The sequence below is a fragment of the Hoplias malabaricus genome, chromosome 7 (genome assembly GCF_029633855.1).
Source record: "Hoplias malabaricus isolate fHopMal1 chromosome 7, fHopMal1.hap1, whole genome shotgun sequence".
NCBI classification, from domain to species: domain Eukaryota; kingdom Metazoa; phylum Chordata; class Actinopteri; order Characiformes; family Erythrinidae; genus Hoplias; species Hoplias malabaricus.
The window spans coordinates 4922912-4945854 of record NC_089806.1 but is presented as its reverse complement, the minus strand read 5'-3'; the positions used below and the strand labels follow the sequence as shown (position 1 = coordinate 4945854).

The following is a 22943-nucleotide window of genomic DNA, read 5'->3' as shown; positions in this document are numbered from 1 at the left end:
GTGGAAATGATTTATAAGATGAGGTCACAGTGAAAGGACACAGAGATGCCCTGGTTTTGTTTGGGAAGATGCCTTATTCAGATGCTAACGCTAAGCCTTTGCAAACGGCTATGTACAGAGAAGTGAAAAGGCGGCAGCGGCGGCACAAGTGAAATGAGGTGGCAGCTTTAATTACGCTGTTTCGTTTCTTGTAGATGAAGAAAAAGAGAACACGGATAAAACAGATAACACTGAGCGCTCCTCAATGCACCATCAAGGAGAAATACTTTACAAATAATATATTAATATATTCAACCAAAAAAATAAAATCAAATAAAATAGAAATACACCATTAGGACCCTTCACACAGGAGCAAACCCACATTAAAAGAGTCACATTTCAGACACATTGAGTATATACAGCAAACATGGGCTGTGTGTGTGTGTGTGTGTGTGTGTGCGTCCATGTGTCCGTCCTCTGGCACTTCCTTTGCCCCCTCTGTCCCCACCACCATCCATTCATCCTTAAATCAAAAAGCCAAAGCAGTTGTTCCCTGTGTGGGTGGGGGTCCAGAACCGAATCAAACAAAACAACGCTCCTTTTATGAAATCCAGAGACCCCTGCTTGGTCGACAAAACTCCGGACACCACCACTGTGTGTGTGTGTGTGTGTGTGTGTGTGTGTGTGTGTGCCGAGTTCCCAAACAGTTGTCGATGACAGCTGTCGAGAGCAATATAGATTGAGTCAAGTGGCTTCAAATAGCCTCCCGCTTTCTCTCTCTCTCTCTCTCTCTCTGTCATGATAGGGAATGCTGCTCTCTCATCAGAGTCTCTCAGTTCTCATAAAAATATGAAACAAAAACACAGCCCCCACTTCTGTGTCCTCTGGTCCCCCTCCATGTTAAGGGTGTCCTAACGCTAACGGTCCAGTCCTAATGCAGCCCAAGCTTCCTCCTGAAAACAAAGAAGAAAAAAAAAAAATAAAGCAAATAAAGAAACTTGTCCGTTTATATTTCCTTTGGACCATGTGTCCACTCTGGAAGGGGCCGAGAGCTTTCAGATCTTTCGCAGCCGGTGAGAGAGAGAGACAGCGAGAGGTTGGGGGTGGAGGGGGGTTGTGTGTGTGTGTGTGTGTGTGTGTGTGTGTGTGTATGTGGGGGGGGTGAGGAGCCAGCGGGAGAACAGCTGCCTGGTCACACCACCATATATTTCTGGACGGCTGTTTTTCCCCCCTCCGAGTCTCTGTTATCTGACAGTCTCAGTACAGGGGGGGACCTCTCTCTCTCTCAGACCCCGGGGCCTGCTGTAGCTTTAGTGGGGGGCAGATTTCAGCTCAGGAGTCCTCTGCCACAGAGAGCGTAACGCCGAGCTGCAAACCGAGAATCACAATCTGTTACGAAGGGGGAGAAACACAAAGACCCTGCCGTCGCCTGCAGGGGCAGAGAAAGACAAGAGGTCAGCCGAGGCTGGAGGGTCAGCAGGGCGCTAAAACCAGTATAAGTCCTTGCTCTTATCCTGGCTCTGCAGACCTGAGAGAGAGAGAGAGAGAGGGAGAGAGGGAGGGAGAGGGAGAGAGAGAGAACAGAAGAAGAAGTGTAAGAAAAAAGGTGGATGAAGAGAAGTGGTGCTGTAAACTACAAGTTCTAAGGCGTGGGAAGCGAGAGAAAAAGGAGGAAAAGTGTAAGCCACAAAGGTACAGGTTGAAAAACCAATTAATAAGTCGGCACCGTGTGTCGTATCTAACACAACGCTCTGGCCTTGGCTTTTAAAGGATCTGGAAGAAATAAAAAGTCTTGATACGTGACGACTGCTTCAGGAACATGATTCAGATAAAGCCTCAGGAGAAAAGAGACCCCAGAAATGTGTGTTAAATCAGCACTGTGTATACACTGCTACTCAGTGAAGGTGAAGGTCATCCACAATTAGTGGGTTCCTCAGCGCTCAGGACCCCCACAGAGCAGGTGTGATGTGGTGGTGGATCATTCTCAGCGCTGCAGTGACACTGACGTGGTGGTGGTGTGTGAGTGTGTGTTGTGCTGGTGTAGAGTGGATCAGACACAGCAGTGCTGCTGGAGTTTTTAAACCCCTCAGTGTCTGGACCGAGAACAGTCCACCGACCAAAAACATCCAGCCGACAGCGTCCTGTGTCACTGATGAAGGACTAGAGGACGAGCGACACACACTGTGCAGCGACAGATGAGCTACTCTCTCTGACTCTACATCTACAAGGTGGACCAACGAGGGAGGAGTGTCTCACAGAGTGGACAGAGAGTGGACACAGGGTTTAAACACTCCAGCAGCACTGCTGTGTCTGATCCACTCGCACCAGCATTGTTATATTATTATTATTATTATGATTATTATGATTATTACCTGTGTCCACGTTGAGGCTGAGCCCCTGACCCATATCCGAGCTGGTCCCGGTGAAGGCCCCAGTCCAGGCTGAGCTGGTGGGCTCAGTTTTGCTGATGTCGCAGGGCGAGGGTCCTGGGGCTGGCACCGTGGCGGTGGGCAGTCTGTGGGGCCGGACGGACGGGACGAGCAGGGAGCCGTAGCGGGGGTCGAAGTGTGTGCCGTACATGTCGTGGACGGAGGGCCGGGGGTAGGCCGAGCTCTGTGTGCTGATGGCTCCGCTGAGGGAGTACGGATGGGGGTGGTGATGATGGTGATGTGGAGGGTGCCAGGGCTCCGGCGTGGCCTGGTGGAGGTGTGTGTGGAGGGACGCCGTGGAGTAGGGGTCCGCGGTGAAGGGCAGCTCTGTTTGGGAGGCCCCCAGAGCGCTGCTCAGAGTGGCAGTGACGGACGGCTGGTAGGCGCTGTTCCAGAAGGAGGGAGGAAAACTGCGCTGACTCATCGGGAACGATCCGTCTGGGAACAGGGAACACAGGGTTACACCTTGTTTCTGTCTGAGCACACCCTTGTACCTCTGTGTCTGGATTTGTTTACAAGGAATCTGACCACTCCCTGCACAGTCTGATACGACACCATGATGAAGGATGTTCGGCCTTGTCGGGAAAAGCCTTATATCACGTATTAATAACTGGGTAAAACAAGGAAGACTACTGGAATGTATAGGTGCTTCCCCTATCTCAGGCCTTGCCCTTAAGCGTGGGAATGCCTCACAGTCTGTAGACCACTCGTGTACTGGATTTGCTCAGATGGTAGAGCATTGGCCCACGTGTGTACAGCACCTCTGGTGATTTGAAAGTGGTCTCTTGGGATTGTGTGTTCGGGTTTTGCGGGGTGTGAGGGATTCCCTCTCTTAAGGGCAAGGCCTCCCTGTTCTTCCAGGTCTGAGCGTCCTTTATTCAGGGATGTAATCCTTTCCAGTTTCTGAGTCTCAAAGACCTTCATATTTTGGAGGTGGGGGGGGGGGGTAGCACAAGCAGATCAGCGATTCACCCCCTACACACACACACACACACACACACCTCACCCCCCTATCAGAGCATGTTAATGTAACCAGGTTAAAATTAAGACTCTCAATTCTACCAGTCAGTGATTATTACTTCTGTTGTGGACGTTATGGTGGTGTTCCTGGGTCCATCTTGTAAACACAGTGCGTCTGATGTGACCTAAGCTCCACATTAGTGAACTGAGCGATGAGTGACAGACTGGGCACTGAAATTAGATGCTGATTTGACTCCTGAGGTATTTTATTCTGCTGCCCCGTAGTAATAGTAAACATGGAGGCTGGTAGCCACGCCTACCTTTCCACGAAGTGGCTCCTCTCGTGATCTTGCTGCTGCTGGAAGAGTGGGCGTGCCCCGCGGCCTGGCTCAGCGCCCGGCTGAAGTGCTCGTCCACCACGGAGCTAATGTCCCCACGGAAATAGGTGAAGAGCACACAGCGCGCGCTCAGGTACTCGGCCTCGGGAGTGGGGTCTCGAGTCTCCTCCTCCTTCACCGGCGCCGTGTGAGCGCTGGAGAACGAGCTGCTCCCACTCGCAGCATCCTGGGCTTCCTGCATCTTCGAGTAGAAAGAGGCTAGTTTCTGAAAAACACAGACACACAGAGAGAGAGAGAGAGAGTGAGTTCTCACAGGACGGAGCGTCTGGGGTCTACAGGGTCAAAGCTGCAGCACCGGACTCTTGGCTCTAAATCTCAGGGCTGATATGACACCACAGTGGTGTGCTGCAGTAACAGAGGCCTGTGTGGATACACTGGGCTGGGTTATAGATAAGGCATGTTACTGTTGCTATACATTATAGAAATTATTGGAGGAATGGATTTAAATGATAGAATCACAGATCACCAAGAGACTGATTATATTCAACTCCATCCAAATTCAATATATTTGGCTATTGGGTCCTCTGTATAATGTCCAGGGCACACACACACTGTGTGTCTGTGTGTGTGTGATGTGTGTGTGTGTGTGCAGGACTCAGCCACAAGATTAAAACCACTGAGACGTAGTGGGGGACTGAGAATGTGTCTCAGATCCATACTCCATTTCTCCTGCTTCCAACATCAAAAAACAATCCTTCACACACACACACACACACACACACACACACACACACACAGATGTGTTTGCTCTGGGGTTTAAAGAAAGTGCCAGAACTTTAAAGAGGGGCTCAGCAGCAGTGACCTGGAGCCGCAGACAATCCCCCGTCAAAAATGTCTCTGATCACTCTCCGTTCGGCTGTGTTTGCTCTTCACGATCCTCAGGGAAGGGCAGCTCTGCCACTTTATTCTTTCACTCTTTCACTCTTTCAGTCTTTCACTCATTCATTCACATAATCACTTCACACCAGAGAATCTCTCCTCTGTGCTTTGTGTAAAGCCCTGTGTGATTAGAGTTCAACATTCACATATCACCACTAAAGTCAGTGATAAGGAACTAAACCAAGGATTTAAACCAGTGTGTGTGTGTGTGTGTGTGTGTGTGTGTGTGCGTGTGTGTGTGGATCCCGTAGCTGTGCAGGAGACTATTAATATCCTCCCGTGTGATGTAACGGTGATAGTTATTGATAAACAGTGTGAGACGTGGTTGAACACTGAGGATTAATTCGTCTCTGTAGGTGTTAATTCAACCTGAGTCTCCTATACATCTGTGTGTGTAAAAATACACACTTCCACGCCAATGGCATCATGATTATTAATATCCGACACTAAGAGTGAGCGCAGGCTTGGAGACCTATGAGCCGAGTGTTTAGATATGAACTGCACATTAAATGACAGTTAGAGCTGTGTAATGCGCTGCTAAAGCGCCCTGTACCTCTTTATAATCCACATAAATATCACAGTCTCATTACAGTGAAGCAGCCATTCATTCATTCATCCACTGTCAGCTCTTCACCCCGGTCAAGGACACAGTGGGACCCCGAGTCTAGCCAGAATCACTGGGCACAAGGCGGGAACACACACACACACACACACACACTCCTCACAGTCAGGGACCTGAGGAGAGGATCCCACCCAGGACCCCGAGATCCCGAGACCCTGAGGCCCTGGAGATTAATAACATTGTGATGGTATTATTAGCTGTAATCACTTAATTCGTATTAATATCTACGTTAGCACTGTGCACTTTGCTCCTGGATCTATTGCTCTGTCTTAGACTAATGAATATTACACATCTTCTCTGATATTATCATCTGAAAGTGTTCATTCAACACTGTTCTGATCCCGCAGCATTAACAGTGACTTTAACACAGCTCTTCAGGGCAAAGTCACTACAGCTCTGCCCTGGGCTTATTAAACACACCCCTCTGACCTCATACAACTATTATTATTACTTTTATTATTTATTTTTCTTTTTAAAAGCCCTGAAGGTACAAACAGTGTAGTGTATCTTTAAAGGTACAAACAGTGTAGTGTATCTTTAAAGGTACAAACAGTGTAGTGTGTCTTTAAAGGTACAAACAGTGTAGTGTATCTTTAAAGGTACAAACAGTGTAGTGTATCTTTAAAGCTACAAACAGTGTAGTGTGTCTTTAAAGGTACAAACAGTGTAGTGTGTCTTTAAAGGTACAAACAGTGTAGTGTGTCTTTAAAGGTACAAACAGTGTAGTGTATCTTTAAAGGTACAAACAGTGTAGTGTGTCTTTAAAGGTACAAACAGTGTAGTGTGTCTTTAAAGGTACAAACAGTGTAGTGTATCTTTAAAGCTACAAACAGTGTAGTGTATCTTTAAAGGTACAAACAGTGTAGTGTGTCTTTAAAGGTACAAACAGTGTAGTGTATCTTAAAAGCTACAAACAGTGTAGTGTATCTTTAAAGGTACAAACAGTGTAGTGTAACTTTAAAGGTACAAACAGTGTAGTGTATCATTAAAGGTACAAACAGTGTAGTGTAACTTTAAATCTACAAACAGTGTAGTGTATCATTAAAGGTACAAACAGTGTAGTGTATCTTTAAAGCTACAAACAGTGTAGTGTATCTTTAAAGCTACAAACAGTGTAGTGTATCTTTAAAGGTACAAACAGTGTAGTGTAACTTTAAAGGTACAAACAGTGTACTGTGTCTTTAAAGCTACAAACAGTGTAGTGTATCATTAAAGGTACAAACAGTGTAGTGTATCTTTAAAGCTACAAACAGTGTAGTGTATCTTTAAAGCTACAAAACATGTAGTGTAATTTTAAAGCTACAAACAGTGTAGTGTATCATTAAAGGTACAAACAGTGTAGTGTAACTTTAAAGCTACAAACAGTGTAGTGTATTTTTAAAGCTACAAACAGTGTAGTGTATCATTAAAGGTACAAACAGTGTAGTGTATCTTTAAAGCTACAAACAGTGTACTGTATCTTTAAAGCTACAAACAGTGTAGTGTATTTTTAAAGCTACAAACAGTGTAGTGTATCTTTAAAGCGACAAACCGTGTAGTGTATCTTTAAAGCGACAAACAGTGTAGTGTATTTTTAAAGCTACAAACAGTGTAGTGTATCATTAAAGGTACAAACAGTGTACTGTATCATTAAAGGTACAAACAGTGTAGTGAATTTTTAAAGCTACAAACAGTGTAGTGTATCATTAAAGGTACAAACAGTGTAGTGTATCTTTAAAAGTACAAACAGTGTAGTGTATTTTTAAAGCTACAAACAGTGTAGTGTATCTTTAAAGCGACAAACCGTGTAGTGTATCTTTAAAGCGACAAACCGTGTAGTGTATTTTTAAAGCTACAGACAGTGTAGTGTATCTTTAAAGGTACAAACAGTATAGTGTATCTTTAAAGGTACAAACAGTGTACTGTGTCTTTAAAGCTACAAACCGTGTAGTGTATCTTTAAAGGTACAAACAGTGCAGTGTATCTTTAAAGCTACAAACAGTGTAGTGTGTCTTTGAAGCTACAAACAGTGTACTGTGTTTTTAAAGGTACAAGCAGTGTAGTGTATCTTTAAAGCTACAAACAGTGTAGTGTATCTTTAAAGCTACAAACAGTGTAGTGTATCTTTAAAGGTACAAACAGTGTAGTGTATCTTTAAAGGTACAAACAGTGTAGTGTATCTTTAAAGCTACAAACAGTGTACTGTATCTTTAAAGCTACAAACAGTGTAGTGTATTTTTAAAGCTACAAACAGTGTAGTGTATCTTTAAAGCGACAATCCGTGTAGTGTATCTTTAAAGCGACAAACAGTGTAGTATATTTTTAAAGCTACAAACAGTGTAGTGTATCATTAAAGGTACAAACAGTGTAGTGTATCTTTAAAGCTACAAACAGTGTAGTGTATTTTTAAAGCTACAAACAGTGTAGTGTATCATTAAAGGTACAAACAGTGTAGTGTATTTTTAAAGCTACAAACAGTGTAGTGTATTTTTAAAGCTACAAACAGTGTAGTGTATCTTTAAAGCGACAAACCGTGTAGTGTATCTTTAAAGCGACAAACCGTGTAGTGTATTTTTAAAGCTACAGACAGTGTAGTGTATCTTTAAAGGTACAAACAGTATAGTGTATCTTTAAAGGTACAAACAGTGTACTGTGTCTTTAAAGCTACAAACCGTGTAGTGTATCTTTAAAGGTACAAGCAGTGAGGTGTATCTTTAAAGGTACAAACAGTATAGTGTATCTTTAAAGGTACAAACAGTGTACTGTGTCTTTAAAGCTACAAACAGTGTAGTGTATCTTTAAAGGTACAAACAGTGTAGTGTATTTTTAAAGGTACAAACAGTGTAGGGTATCTTTAAAGCGACAAACCGTGTAGTGTATCTTTAAAGCGACAAACAGTGTAGTGTATTTTTAAAGCTACAAACAGTGTAGTGTATCATTAAAGGTACAAACAGTGTAGTGTATCTTTAAAGCTACAAACAGTGTAGTGTATTTTTAAAGCTACAAACAGTGTAGTGTATCATTAAAGGTACAAGCAGTGTAGTGTATTTTTAAAGCTACAAACAGTGTAGTGTATTTTTAAAGCTACAAACAGTGTAGTGTATCTTTAAAGCGACAAACCGTGTAGTGTATCTTTAAAGCGACAAACCGTGTAGTGTATTTTTAAAGCTACAGACAGTGTAGTGTATCTTTAAAGGTACAAACAGTATAGTGTATCTTTAAAGGTACAAACAGTGTACTGTGTCTTTAAAGCTACAAACTGTGTAGTGTATCTTTAAAGGTACAAGCAGTGCAGTGTATCTTTAAAGGTACAAACAGTATAGTGTATCTTTAAAGGTACAAACAGTGTACTGTGTCTTTAAAGCTACAAACAGTGTAGTGTATCTTTAAAGGTACAAACAGTGTAGTGTATTTTTAAAGGTACAAACAGTGTAGGGTATCTTTAAAGCGACAAACAGTGTAGTGTAACTTTAAAGCTACAAACAGTGTAGTGTAACTTTAAAGCTACAAACAGTGTAGTGTAACTTTAAAGCTACAAACAGTGTAGTGTATCTTTGAAGCTACAAACAGTGTACTGTGTTTTTAAAGGTACAAGCAGTGTAGTGTATCTTTAAAGCTACAAACAGTGTAGTGTATCTTTAAAGCTACAAACAGTGTAGTGTATCTTTAAAGGTACAAACAGTGTAGTGTATCTTTAAAGGTACAAACAGTGTAGTGTATCTTTAAAGGTACAAACAGTGTAGTGTATCTTTAAAGGTACAAACAGTGTACTGTGTCTTTAAAGCTACAGTGTAGTGTATCTTTAAAGCGACAAACAGTGTAGTGTATTTTTAAAGCTACAAACAGTGTAGTGTATCATTAAAGGTACAAACAGTGTAGTGTATCTTTAAAGTTACAAACAGTGTAGTGTATCTTTAAAGGTACAAACAGTATAGTGTATCTTTAAAGGTACAAACAGTGTAGGGTATCTTTAAAGCGACAAACAGTGTAGTGTAACTTTAAAGCTACAAACAGTGTAGTGTAACTTTAAAGCTACAAACAGTGTAGTGTAACTTTAAAGCTACAAACAGTGTAGTGTATTTTTAAAGCTACAAACAGTGTAGTGTATCATTAAAGTTACAGTGTAGTGTATCTTTAAAAGTACAAACAGTGTAGTGTATCTTTAAAGCGACAAACCGTGTAGTGTATCTTTAAAGCGACAAACCGTGTAGTGTATTTTTAAAGCTACAGACAGTGTAGTGTATCTTTAAAGGTACAAACAGTATAGTGTATCTTTAAAGGTACAAACAGTGTACTGTGTCTTTAAAGCTACAAACAGTGTAGTGTATCTTTAAAGGTACAAACAGTGTAGTGTATTTTTAAAGGTACAAACAGGGTAGGGTATCTTTAAAGCGACAAACAGTGTAGTGTAACTTTAAAGCTACAAACAGTGTAGTGTAACTTTAAAGCTACAAACAGTGTAGTGTAACTTTAAAGCTACAAACAGTGTAGTGTATCTTTGAAGCTACAAACAGTGTACTGTGTTTTTAAAGGTACAAACAGTGTAGTGTATCTTTAAAGCTACAAACAGTGTACTGTATCTTTAAAGCTACAAACAGTGTAGTGTATTTTTAAAGCTACAAACAGTGTAGTGTATCTTTAAAGCGACAAACCGTGTAGTGTATCTTTAAAGCGACAAACAGTGTAGTGTATTTTTAAAGCTACAAACAGTGTAGTGTATCATTAAAGGTACAAACAGTGTACTGTATCATTAAAGGTACAAACAGTGTAGTGAATTTTTAAAGCTACAAACAGTGTAGTGTATCATTAAAGGTACAAACAGTGTAGTGTATCTTTAAAAGTACAAACAGTGTAGTGTATTTTTAAAGCTACAAACAGTGTAGTGTATCTTTAAAGCGACAAACCGTGTAGTGTATCTTTAAAGCGACAAACCGTGTAGTGTATTTTTAAAGCTACAGACAGTGTAGTGTATCTTTAAAGGTACAAACAGTATAGTGTATCTTTAAAGGTACAAACAGTGTACTGTGTCTTTAAAGCTACAAACCGTGTAGTGTATCTTTAAAGGTACAAACAGTGCAGTGTATCTTTAAAGCTACAAACAGTGTAGTGTGTCTTTGAAGCTACAAACAGTGTACTGTGTTTTTAAAGGTACAAGCAGTGTAGTGTATCTTTAAAGCTACAAACAGTGTAGTGTATCTTTAAAGCTACAAACAGTGTAGTGTATCTTTAAAGGTACAAACAGTGTAGTGTATCTTTAAAGGTACAAACAGTGTAGTGTATCTTTAAAGCTACAAACAGTGTACTGTATCTTTAAAGCTACAAACAGTGTAGTGTATTTTTAAAGCTACAAACAGTGTAGTGTATCTTTAAAGCGACAATCCGTGTAGTGTATCTTTAAAGCGACAAACAGTGTAGTATATTTTTAAAGCTACAAACAGTGTAGTGTATCATTAAAGGTACAAACAGTGTAGTGTATCTTTAAAGCTACAAACAGTGTAGTGTATTTTTAAAGCTACAAACAGTGTAGTGTATCATTAAAGGTACAAACAGTGTAGTGTATTTTTAAAGCTACAAACAGTGTAGTGTATTTTTAAAGCTACAAACAGTGTAGTGTATCTTTAAAGCGACAAACCGTGTAGTGTATCTTTAAAGCGACAAACCGTGTAGTGTATTTTTAAAGCTACAGACAGTGTAGTGTATCTTTAAAGGTACAAACAGTATAGTGTATCTTTAAAGGTACAAACAGTGTACTGTGTCTTTAAAGCTACAAACCGTGTAGTGTATCTTTAAAGGTACAAGCAGTGAGGTGTATCTTTAAAGGTACAAACAGTATAGTGTATCTTTAAAGGTACAAACAGTGTACTGTGTCTTTAAAGCTACAAACAGTGTAGTGTATCTTTAAAGGTACAAACAGTGTAGTGTATTTTTAAAGGTACAAACAGTGTAGGGTATCTTTAAAGCGACAAACCGTGTAGTGTATCTTTAAAGCGACAAACAGTGTAGTGTATTTTTAAAGCTACAAACAGTGTAGTGTATCATTAAAGGTACAAACAGTGTAGTGTATCTTTAAAGCTACAAACAGTGTAGTGTATTTTTAAAGCTACAAACAGTGTAGTGTATCATTAAAGGTACAAGCAGTGTAGTGTATTTTTAAAGCTACAAACAGTGTAGTGTATTTTTAAAGCTACAAACAGTGTAGTGTATCTTTAAAGCGACAAACCGTGTAGTGTATCTTTAAAGCGACAAACCGTGTAGTGTATTTTTAAAGCTACAGACAGTGTAGTGTATCTTTAAAGGTACAAACAGTATAGTGTATCTTTAAAGGTACAAACAGTGTACTGTGTCTTTAAAGCTACAAACTGTGTAGTGTATCTTTAAAGGTACAAGCAGTGCAGTGTATCTTTAAAGGTACAAACAGTATAGTGTATCTTTAAAGGTACAAACAGTGTACTGTGTCTTTAAAGCTACAAACAGTGTAGTGTATCTTTAAAGGTACAAACAGTGTAGTGTATTTTTAAAGGTACAAACAGTGTAGGGTATCTTTAAAGCGACAAACAGTGTAGTGTAACTTTAAAGCTACAAACAGTGTAGTGTAACTTTAAAGCTACAAACAGTGTAGTGTAACTTTAAAGCTACAAACAGTGTAGTGTATCTTTGAAGCTACAAACAGTGTACTGTGTTTTTAAAGGTACAAGCAGTGTAGTGTATCTTTAAAGCTACAAACAGTGTAGTGTATCTTTAAAGCTACAAACAGTGTAGTGTATCTTTAAAGGTACAAACAGTGTAGTGTATCTTTAAAGGTACAAACAGTGTAGTGTATCTTTAAAGGTACAAACAGTGTAGTGTATCTTTAAAGGTACAAACAGTGTACTGTGTCTTTAAAGCTACAGTGTAGTGTATCTTTAAAGCGACAAACAGTGTAGTGTATTTTTAAAGCTACAAACAGTGTAGTGTATCATTAAAGGTACAAACAGTGTAGTGTATCTTTAAAGTTACAAACAGTGTAGTGTATCTTTAAAGGTACAAACAGTATAGTGTATCTTTAAAGGTACAAACAGTGTAGGGTATCTTTAAAGCGACAAACAGTGTAGTGTAACTTTAAAGCTACAAACAGTGTAGTGTAACTTTAAAGCTACAAACAGTGTAGTGTAACTTTAAAGCTACAAACAGTGTAGTGTATTTTTAAAGCTACAAACAGTGTAGTGTATCATTAAAGTTACAGTGTAGTGTATCTTTAAAAGTACAAACAGTGTAGTGTATCTTTAAAGCGACAAACCGTGTAGTGTATCTTTAAAGCGACAAACCGTGTAGTGTATTTTTAAAGCTACAGACAGTGTAGTGTATCTTTAAAGGTACAAACAGTATAGTGTATCTTTAAAGGTACAAACAGTGTACTGTGTCTTTAAAGCTACAAACAGTGTAGTGTATCTTTAAAGGTACAAACAGTGTAGTGTATTTTTAAAGGTACAAACAGGGTAGGGTATCTTTAAAGCGACAAACAGTGTAGTGTAACTTTAAAGCTACAAACAGTGTAGTGTAACTTTAAAGCTACAAACAGTGTAGTGTAACTTTAAAGCTACAAACAGTGTAGTGTATCTTTGAAGCTACAAACAGTGTACTGTGTTTTTAAAGGTACAAGCAGTGTAGTGTATCTTTAAAGCTACAAACAGTGTAGTGTATCTTTAAAGCTACAAACAGTGTAGTGTATCTTTAAAGGTACAAACAGTGTAGTGTATCTTTAAAGCGACAAACAGTGTAGTGTATCTTTAAAGGTACAAACAGTGTAGTGTATCTTTAAAGGTACAAACAGTGTACTGTGTCTTTAAAGCTACAGTGTAGTGTATCTTTAAAGCGACAAACAGTGTAGTGTATTTTTAAAGCTACAAACAGTGTAGTGTATCATTAAAGGTACAAACAGTGTAGTGTATCTTTAAAGTTACAAACAGTGTAGTGTATCATTAAAGGTACAAACAGTATAGTGTATCTTTAAAGGTACAAACAGTGTAGGGTATCTTTAAAGCGACAAACAGTGTAGTGTAACTTTAAAGCTACAAACAGTGTAGTGTAACTTTAAAGCTACAAACAGTGTAGTGTAACTTTAAAGCTACAAACAGTGTAGTGTATTTTTAAAGCTACAAACAGTGTAGTGTATCATTAAAGTTACAGTGTAGTGTATCTTTAAAAGTACAAACAGTGTAGTGTATCTTTAAAGCGACAAACCGTGTAGTGTATCTTTAAAGCGACAAACCGTGTAGTGTATTTTTAAAGCTACAGACAGTGTAGTGTATCTTTAAAGGTACAAACAGTATAGTGTATCTTTAAAGGTACAAACAGTGTACTGTGTCTTTAAAGCTACAAACAGTGTAGTGTATCTTTAAAGGTACAAACAGTGCAGTGTATCTTTAAAGGTGCAAACAGTGTAGTGTATTTTTAAAGGTACAAACAGTGTAGTGTATCTTTAAAGCGACAAACAGTGTAGTGTAACTTTAAAGCTACAAACAGTGTAGTGTAACTTTAAAGCTGCAAACAGTGTAGTGTAACTTTAAAGCTACAAACAGTGTAGTGTAACTTTAAAGCTACAAACAGTGTAGTGTATCTTTAAAGGTACAAACAGTGTAGTGTAATTTTAAAGCTACAAACAGTGTAGTGTAACTTTAAAGCTACAAACAGTGTAGTGTAACTTTAAAGCTACAAACAGTGTAGTGTATCTTTAAAGGTACAAACAGTGTAGTGTAACTTTAAAGCGACAAACAGTGTAGTGTATCTTTAAAGCTACAAACAGTGTAGTGTATCTTTAAAGCTACAAACAGTGTAGTGTATCTTTAAAGGTACAAACAGTGTAGTGTATCTTTAAAGGTACAAACAGTGTAGTGTATCTTTAAAGCTACAAACAGTGTACTGTATCTTTAAAGCTACAAACAGTGTAGTGTATTTTTAAAGCTACAAACAGTGTAGTGTATCTTTAAAGCGACAATCCGTGTAGTGTATCTTTAAAGCGACAAACAGTGTAGTATATTTTTAAAGCTACAAACAGTGTAGTGTATCATTAAAGGTACAAACAGTGTAGTGTATCTTTAAAGCTACAAACAGTGTAGTGTATTTTTAAAGCTACAAACAGTGTAGTGTATCATTAAAGGTACAAACAGTGTAGTGTATTTTTAAAGCTACAAACAGTGTAGTGTATTTTTAAAGCTACAAACAGTGTAGTGTATCTTTAAAGCGACAAACCGTGTAGTGTATCTTTAAAGCGACAATCCGTGTAGTGTATTTTTAAAGCTACAGACAGTGTAGTGTATCTTTAAAGGTACAAACAGTATAGTGTATCTTTAAAGGTACAAACAGTGTACTGTGTCTTTAAAGCTACAAACCGTGTAGTGTATCTTTAAAGGTACAAGCAGTGCAGTGTATCTTTAAAGGTACAAACAGTATAGTGTATCTTTAAAGGTACAAACAGTGTACTGTGTCTTTAAAGCTACAAACAGTGTAGTGTATCTTTAAAGGTACAAACAGTGTAGTGTATTTTTAAAGGTACAAACAGTGTAGGGTATCTTTAAAGCGACAAACCGTGTAGTGTATCTTTAAAGCGACAAACAGTGTAGTGTATTTTTAAAGCTACAAACAGTGTAGTGTATCATTAAAGGTACAAACAGTGTAGTGTATCTTTAAAGCTACAAACAGTGTAGTGTATTTTTAAAGCTACAAACAGTGTAGTGTATCATTAAAGGTACAAACAGTGTAGTGTATTTTTAAAGCTACAAACAGTGTAGTGTATTTTTAAAGCTACAAACAGTGTAGTGTATCTTTAAAGCGACAAACCGTGTAGTGTATCTTTAAAGCGACAAACCGTGTAGTGTATTTTTAAAGCTACAGACAGTGTAGTGTATCTTTAAAGGTACAAACAGTATAGTGTATCTTTAAAGGTACAAACAGTGTACTGTGTCTTTAAAGCTACAAACCGTGTAGTGTATCTTTAAAGGTACAAGCAGTGCAGTGTATCTTTAAAGGTACAAACAGTATAGTGTATCTTTAAAGGTACAAACAGTGTACTGTGTCTTTAAAGCTACAAACAGTGTAGTGTATCTTTAAAGGTACAAACAGTGTAGTGTATTTTTAAAGGTACAAACAGTGTAGGGTATCTTTAAAGCGACAAACAGTGTAGTGTAACTTTAAAGCTACAAACAGTGTAGTGTAACTTTAAAGCTACAAACAGTGTAGTGTAACTTTAAAGCTACAAACAGTGTAGTGTATCTTTGAAGCTACAAACAGTGTACTGTGTTTTTAAAGGTACAAGCAGTGTAGTGTATCTTTAAAGCGACAAACAGTGTAGTGTATCTTTAAAGCTACAAACAGTGTAGTGTATCTTTAAAGGTACAAACAGTGTAGTGTATCTTTAAAGGTACAAACAGTGTAGTGTATCTTTAAAGGTACAAACAATGTACTGTGTCTTTAAAGCTACAGTGTAGTGTATCTTTAAAGCGACAAACAGTGTAGTGTATTTTTAAAGCTACAAACAGTGTAGTGTATCATTAAAGGTACAAACAGTGTAGTGTATCTTTAAAGCTACAAACAGTGTAGTGTATCTTTAAAGGTACAAACAGTATAGTGTATCTTTAAAGGTACAAACAGTGTAGGGTATCTTTAAAGCGACAAACAGTGTAGTGTAACTTTAAAGCTACAAACAGTGTAGTGTAACTTTAAAGCTACAAACAGTGTAGTGTAACTTTAAAGCTACACACAGTGTAGTGTATTTTTAAAGCTACAAACAGTGTAGTGTATCATTAAAGTTACAAACAGTGTAGTGTATCTTTAAAAGTACAAACAGTGTAGTGTATCTTTAAAGCGACAAACCGTGTAGTGTATCTTTAAAGCGACAAACCGTGTAGTGTATTTTTAAAGCTACAGACAGTGTAGTGTATCTTTAAAGGTACAAACAGTATAGTGTATCTTTAAAGGTACAAACAGTGTACTGTGTCTTTAAAGCTACAAACAGTGTAGTGTATCTTTAAAGGTACAAACAGTGCAGTGTATCTTTAAAGGTGCAAACAGTGTAGTGTATTTTTAAAGGTACAAACAGTGTAGTGTATCTTTAAAGCGACAAACAGTGTAGTGTAACTTTAAAGCTACAAACAGTGTAGTGTAACTTTAAAGCTGCAAACAGTGTAGTGTAACTTTAAAGCTACAAACAGTGTAGTGTAACTTTAAAGCTACAAACAGTGTAGTGTATCTTTAAAGGTACAAACAGTGTAGTGTAATTTTAAAGCTACAAACAGTGTAGTGTAACTTTAAAGCTACAAACAGTGTAGTGTAACTTTAAAGCTACAAACAGTGTAGTGTATCTTTAAAGGTACAAACAGTGTAGTGTAACTTTAAAGCGACAAACAGTGTAGTGTATCTTTAAAGCTACAAACAGTGTAGTGTGTCTCTAAAGGTACAAACAGTGTAGTGCATTTTTAAAGCTACAAACAGTGTAGTGTATCTTTAAAGGTACAAACAGTGTAGTGTATCTTTAAAGGTACAAACAGTGTAGTGTATCTTTAAAGCGACAAACAGTGTAGTGTATCTTTAAAGGTACAAACAGTGTAGTGTAACTTTAAAGCTACAAACAGTGTAGTGTGTCTTTAAAGGTACAAACAGTGTAGTGTAACTTTAAAGCGACAAACAGTGTAGTGTATCTTTAAAGGTACAAACAGTGTAGTGTGTCTCTAAAGGTACAAACAGTGTAGTGTATTTTTAAAGCTACAAACAGTGTAGTGTATCTTTAAAGGTACAAACAGTGTAGTGTGTCTCTAAAGCTACAAACAGTGTAGTGTATCTTTAAAGGTACAAACAGTGTAGTGTGTCTCTAAAGGTACAAACAGTGTAGTGTATTTTTAAACCTACAATCAGTGTAGTGTATCTTTAAAGCTAAAAACAGTGTAGTGTATCTTTAAAGGTACAAACAGTGTAGTGTATCTTTAAAGCTACAAACAGTGTAGTGTATCATTAAAGGTACAAACAGTGTAGTGTATCTTTAAAGCGACAAACCGTGTAGTGTATCTTTAAAGCGACAAACAGTGTAGTGTATCTTTAAAGCTACAAACAGTGTAGTGTATCATTAAAGGTAAAAACAGTGTAGTGTAACTTTAAAGCTACAAACAGTGTAGTGTATTTTTAAAGCTACAAACAGTGTAGTGTATCATTAAAGGTACAAACAGTGTAGTGTATCTTTAAAAGTACAAACAGTGTAGTGTATCTTTAAAGCGACAAACCGTGTAGTGTATCTTTAAAGCGACAAACCGTGTAGTGTATTTTTAAAGCTACAGACAGTGTAGTGTATCTTTAAAGGTACAAACAGTATAGTGTATCTTTAAAGGTACAAACAGTGTACTGTGTCTTTAAAGCTACAAACAGTGTAGTGTATCTTTAAAGGTACAAACAGTGCAGTGTATCTTTAAAGGTGCAAACAGTGTAGTGTATTTTTAAAGGTACAAACAGTGTAGTGTATCTTTAAAGCGACAAACAGTGTAGTGTAACTTTAAAGCTACAAACAGTGTAGTGTAACTTTAAAGCTACAAACAGTGTAGTGTAACTTTAAAGCTACAAACAGTGTAGTGTATCTTTAAAGGTACAAACAGTGTAGTGTATTTTTAAAGCTACAAACAGTGTAGTGTAACTTTAAAGCTACAAACAGTGTAGTGTAACTTTAAAGCTACAAACAGTGTAGTGTATCTTTAAAGGTACAAACAGTGTAGTGTAACTTTAAAGCGACAAACAGTGTAGTGTATCTTTAAAGCTACAAACAGTGTAGTGTGTCTCTAAAGGTACAAACAGTGTAGTGTATTTTTAAAGCTACAAACAGTGTAGTGTATCTTTAAAGGTACAAACAGTGTAGTGTATCTTTAAAGGTACAAACAGTGTAGTGTATCTTTAAAGCGACAAACAGTGTAGTGTATCTTTAAAGCGACAAACAGTGTAGTGTAACTTTAAAGCTACAAACAGTGTAGTGTATCTTTAAAGGTACAAACAGTGTAGTGTAACTTTAAAGCGACAAACAGTGTAGTGTATCTTTAAAGGTACAAACAGTGTAGTGTGTCTCTAAAGGTACAAACAGTGTAGTGTATTTTTAAAGCTACAAACAGTGTAGTGTATCTTTAAAGGTACAAACAGTGTAGTGTGTCTCTAAAGCTACAAACAGTGTAGTGTATCTTTAAAGGTACAAACAGTGTAGTGTGTCTCTAAAGGTACAAACAGTGTAGTGTATTTTTAAAGCTACAAACAGTGTAGTGTATCTTTAAAGGTACAAACAGTGTAGTGTAACTTTAAAGCTACAAACAGTGTAGTGTATCTTTAAAGGTACAAACAGTGTAGTGTAACTTTAAAGCTACAAACAGTGTAGTGTATCTTTAAAGGTACAAACAGTGTAGTGTGTCTCTAAAGCTACAAACAGTGTAGTGTATGTTTAAAGGTACAAACAGTGTAGTGAATCTTTAAAGGTACAAACAGTGTAGTGTGTCTCTAAAGCTACAAACAGTGTAGTGTATTTTTAAAGCTACAAACAGTGTAGTGTATCTTTAAAGGTACAAACAGTATAGTGTGTCTCTAAAGCTACAAACAGTGTAGTGTATCTTTAAAGGTACAAACAGTGTAGTGAATCTTTAAAGGTACAAACAGTGTAGTGTGTCTCTAAAGCTACAAACAGTGTAGTGTATCTTTAAAGGTACAAACAGTGTAGTGAATCTTTAAAGGTACAAACAGTGTAGTGTAACTTTGAAGCTACAAACAGTGTAGTGTATCTTTAAAGGTACAAACAGTGTAGTGTATCTTTAAAGCTACAAACAGTGTAGTGTATCTTTAAAGGTGCAGCAGTGGTGTTCCCTAAAGGTTCATTACATTCTCTTCTCCAGAAGGAGAGGGGGATCTCTGTAATCTTTCATTATACAACTGTGGAGAATAAAAGAACACAATAAAAGTCCTGGAGATGAAGTGGAGTTTATGAAACCAACACAATTTATTTACAATTATAACATTAAAGTACAATTATGTTCCTAACTAAAAACTAGACACTGAATCTGTTCTTCTGACAGTGTACCTCCACAGTGACTGTGACTCAACACTGCGTTAAACAGCTATTATTATTACTATTACTATTATTACTGTTACTATTATTACTGTTATTATTATTACTATTACTATTATTACTGTTACTATTATTACTGTTATTATTATTACTATTACTATTATTACTGTTATTATTATTACTATTACTATTATTACTATTACTATTATTACTGTTATTACTATTATTACTGTTATTATTATTACTATTACTATTATTACTATTACTATTATTACTGTTATTACTATTAGTACTGTTATTATTATTATTACTGTTATTACTATTATTATTATTATTATTACTGTTATTATTATTATTACTGTTATTACTATTATTACTGTTATTATTATTATTATTATTATTATTATTATTATTATTATTATTATTATTATTATTTGTAAGCATTAAGGTGACTCCTAAAGGCGCCACTCTGAAAGTGACTCAAACACCATGTGGGTTACAGTACATCCTCCAACTACAAACTGCATTTCACTCATTAGAAAAGACCCCTAACGTGATCAACAGTAACGTACTGTAATTATTAACACTGTTATTATCTGTAAGAATGAAGTCAGCTCTAAGGGTTACGGTGCACTCTGCAGCTGATTCAACTGTAGTTCAGTGGAAGTAAGGATAGCTCTGTAATGTGATTTCAATTGTGTTGGAGTTACATCAGCACTGTGCACTAAAACACAGTGAGAAACCACCTCTGAAGTGAGGGAGGTATGTGATTATTATCTGAAAGTATGAATGTGTCTCTGCTGTGAGGGTCACAGGATAATCACCTCCTGCTCAAACAGCGCTGCACAAGACCGCTCCTAAACCTGTGAAGAGTCCAGTCAGCACTGTCCAGGTTTCTCAGACCTAACGCTCACCTTACAGTGGGGCTCTGTGCCGTACGACAATGTGTTTATAACCAGCGCTGTGTAAGAGTCATTCTAAACAAACTACACGCTCCTGTAATGGGTTAACAGGGGTATTATTATTATTATTACTGTTATTATTATTATACTGATTGTTATATAACATCATATAACATACGTGTTTAGATTAGTTATAAACATGTTGTAATGTGGTGTAATATATTATTAATATTAATATTAATATTGCTATCTGTAATAATTAATCCACACTGTTACAGTTACATTAACGCTGTGCACTCTGCTTCTCATGAAACTGTAGCTCAGCACAACACTAATAATAATCCTCTAACGTGAAGCAATGTTTACAGTTATTACTATTATTATTATTAATCTGTAATAATAATAAAAACTGTGTTATAGAGATAAAGGCTATAAATAACCTCAGATCATATAATCACTCTCTGAAAACACTAAAGTGCACACAGAGGGAGGTCAGCGCTGAGGAAGACTCCAGCTCTGCATTAGACGCCCTGTACAACCCTCCACTGTGACATATTCACCATTATTAATATTAACTGCAGTAATTAAACCAACACTAACAGCAGCTTCAGCACTGGACACTTCACAGTTCACAGAAATGACAGCTCTACACTAAACCAGTTATATATTCACTGTTTCCTTTATTATTACTGTTAATATTAATCATATTTTCTGTAATAATTCAATATAAACTTCAGCGCTGTGCACTTTGCTGCTCCTGTGACTATAGTTCTACATTAGATTAGTTATTAATAACCTCTAATGAGACGTAATATATATTATTAGCTTTAATAACGAACCACTAACTCCAGCGCTGGGCTCATTACCGCTCCCGAAAATACGGCTCCAATATAGAGTATTTATTAATAACTTCTACTGTGATGTAATCCATTTAGTTTTTATTATTTTGTGTATTTTTATTATTATTTCTCAATGATGATGATAATACTGTGTTTTTTTTAAATGACAATTGTTAGAATAATATCTGCATTAGCGCTGTGCACTTTGCTCCTGTGGCCTACAGATCTGCATCAGACAGTGTTTATAAATAACCTCCGATGTGATGCAATCCTGATTATTTTTGTGCTGAAATGTTCAAGGGCTCCAACCAAAACACGTCCAGACAAATTTAGTGCCACTTCACAAGGAGACTGACCTTACCAGCCTCACGCATTAAATTATATATCGAAAAGAGCTTATTAATGTGTAGTAAACCTTTTATTAAACATTAATAAGCATTTATTAAATATATTAAGATTTAAATCTTAAAATAAATGACGTTTTCAGTATGAAGTTCTTAAGCGTGAATAACCAAGCCTTAAAATGTAACTAATCATTAATAAACAAGTTATAACACATAAATAAAAGTGCAACTGAAACTTGCCACTTACCAAATACATTCTGTATTATTATTATTATTATTATTATTATTATTATTATTATTATTATTATTAAAGCCATCAGCTTATATCAGGAATTTCTAATTCTCTGAAAAAGCAGCTCAATGTTGCAGAGTTTGTTCAAGGATTATAACTGTTTATTAATGCTTAATTACCAAATAATGACCTAGTTATTAACTATTACATATACATTTTTGAAAAACTAATATATTCTGGAGCGTGAAGTGGCAGCAAGAGGTTTTTAAAGCTCTTCCGAGACGTTCAGAGATCAGAGAAGTTACAGCCGTGGGCAAAAGTCTGTGCACCCAGAGAGAAATAAGTGAAGAGTTAACACACCTCTGTCACAGATCTTCAGCTCAGTTGCTGTATACATTTTCAAATCAAGATGAAGGGAAATCTAGAACAAAGCGTGGGATGTGCAAGAGCTAAATGTTCTAATAAAAGATGTGAAACTATGCAAATTAAGAGAAGCTTTGCACAGGAATTTACAGGGGTTTCCATGTTCAGGAGTTTATCTAAAGCTGTAGAAACACTGGGGTTTGTCCGTGTCCTGACTGTGTGTGTTATAAACCTTTTATAAAGCTTCTTGATTAAGTTTAAGATTGGATTAAAGGCATATAAATGAAGTATTATCACTAATAAACCCTTCACAACGGCTTTACAAGGGTCCTGTTCCAAAGTGCCACTCAGTTTTAGAGCTTTCCTTTCCCTCAGTGAGCGGTTCGGAGGAGGAGGAGCTCGCAGTGCTCGGAGGGAGAGTGGTCAGAGCGTTATTACACTGTTATAAAGTCTTACCTGGTGGTGGTAGGGGCTGTAAGTGGCGGTAAAGTAAGGCTGAGGTGAGGCGTACACTTGATACATCACATCCAAGCAGCTCATGGCGACGAACCGAGGCGAAAATCACCGCGCACTGGACCCGGCGAAACTGTGCTTCATTGGAGACGAAGGGGCTCTGTCTTCGGCGAAGGGAAAGAGAGCGCGAGGCCGTGCGGGTCAAAAGTCCGGGTCCGAGTCGCGCGTCCTGTCCTCGCTCCACCGCGCCGCGCCACTGAACACAGCCGGGACCCCGAGCGCCCAGCTCTCTCCTCACACCCGCTTTCAGGCAGGACACGCCCTCCTCCGCCGGGACTGGCCCACAGCGTTCCGCCTTCAACGAACTCGCGCTGTGATTGGTCGCTCTCAGGCACGTCGCGCAGGTGTGAACGGCCACAGGGCCAAAGAGGGCGGGGCTTAGCGGACAACGGGCGGAGGAACGTGAGAACGGTGCGCGCTCCTTGGGCTTTTTTTACGAGAAAGTGAC

General features: G+C 37.7%; 1 protein-coding gene across 3 annotated transcripts; it reads right to left on the bottom strand.

Annotated features, from left to right (window-relative positions):
* Nucleotides 1-1306: 1306 nt before the first annotated feature.
* On the bottom strand, nucleotides 1307-22522 carry vgll2a (vestigial-like family member 2a). Of its 3 annotated transcripts, none has more exons than XM_066678007.1 (4): nucleotides 22439-22522; nucleotides 3689-3971; nucleotides 2352-2846; nucleotides 1307-1347 (listed from the first exon to the last, which is right to left on the bottom strand). In XM_066678007.1, the coding sequence occupies exons 1-4, from the start codon at nucleotides 22520-22522 to the stop codon at nucleotides 1307-1309; spliced, it is 903 nt and encodes a 300-aa protein (XP_066534104.1). The 3 variants fall into 3 exon arrangements, with proteins under 3 accessions (XP_066534104.1, XP_066534105.1, XP_066534103.1); XM_066678006.1 differs by lacking the exon at nucleotides 1307-1347 and adding an exon at nucleotides 1383-1507; XM_066678008.1 differs by lacking the exon at nucleotides 2352-2846.
* Nucleotides 22523-22943: the final 421 nt, after the last annotated feature.

Excerpts from the sequence above, each read along its gene's own strand:
- vgll2a (XM_066678006.1), bottom strand. The coding sequence starts at position 22,522 with ATGAGCTGCTTGGATGTGATGTATCAAGTGTACGCCTCACCTCAGCCT. Across the intron at positions 2,847-3,688 it reads AGGAGCCACTTCGTGGAAAG|ACGGATCGTTCCCGATGAGT; the intron begins GTAGGCGTGGCT and ends CCCTGTTCCCAG. Across the intron at positions 1,508-2,351 it reads CAGCCTCAACGTGGACACAG|GTCTGCAGAGCCAGGATAAG; the intron begins GTAATAATCATA and ends TCTCTCTCTCAG.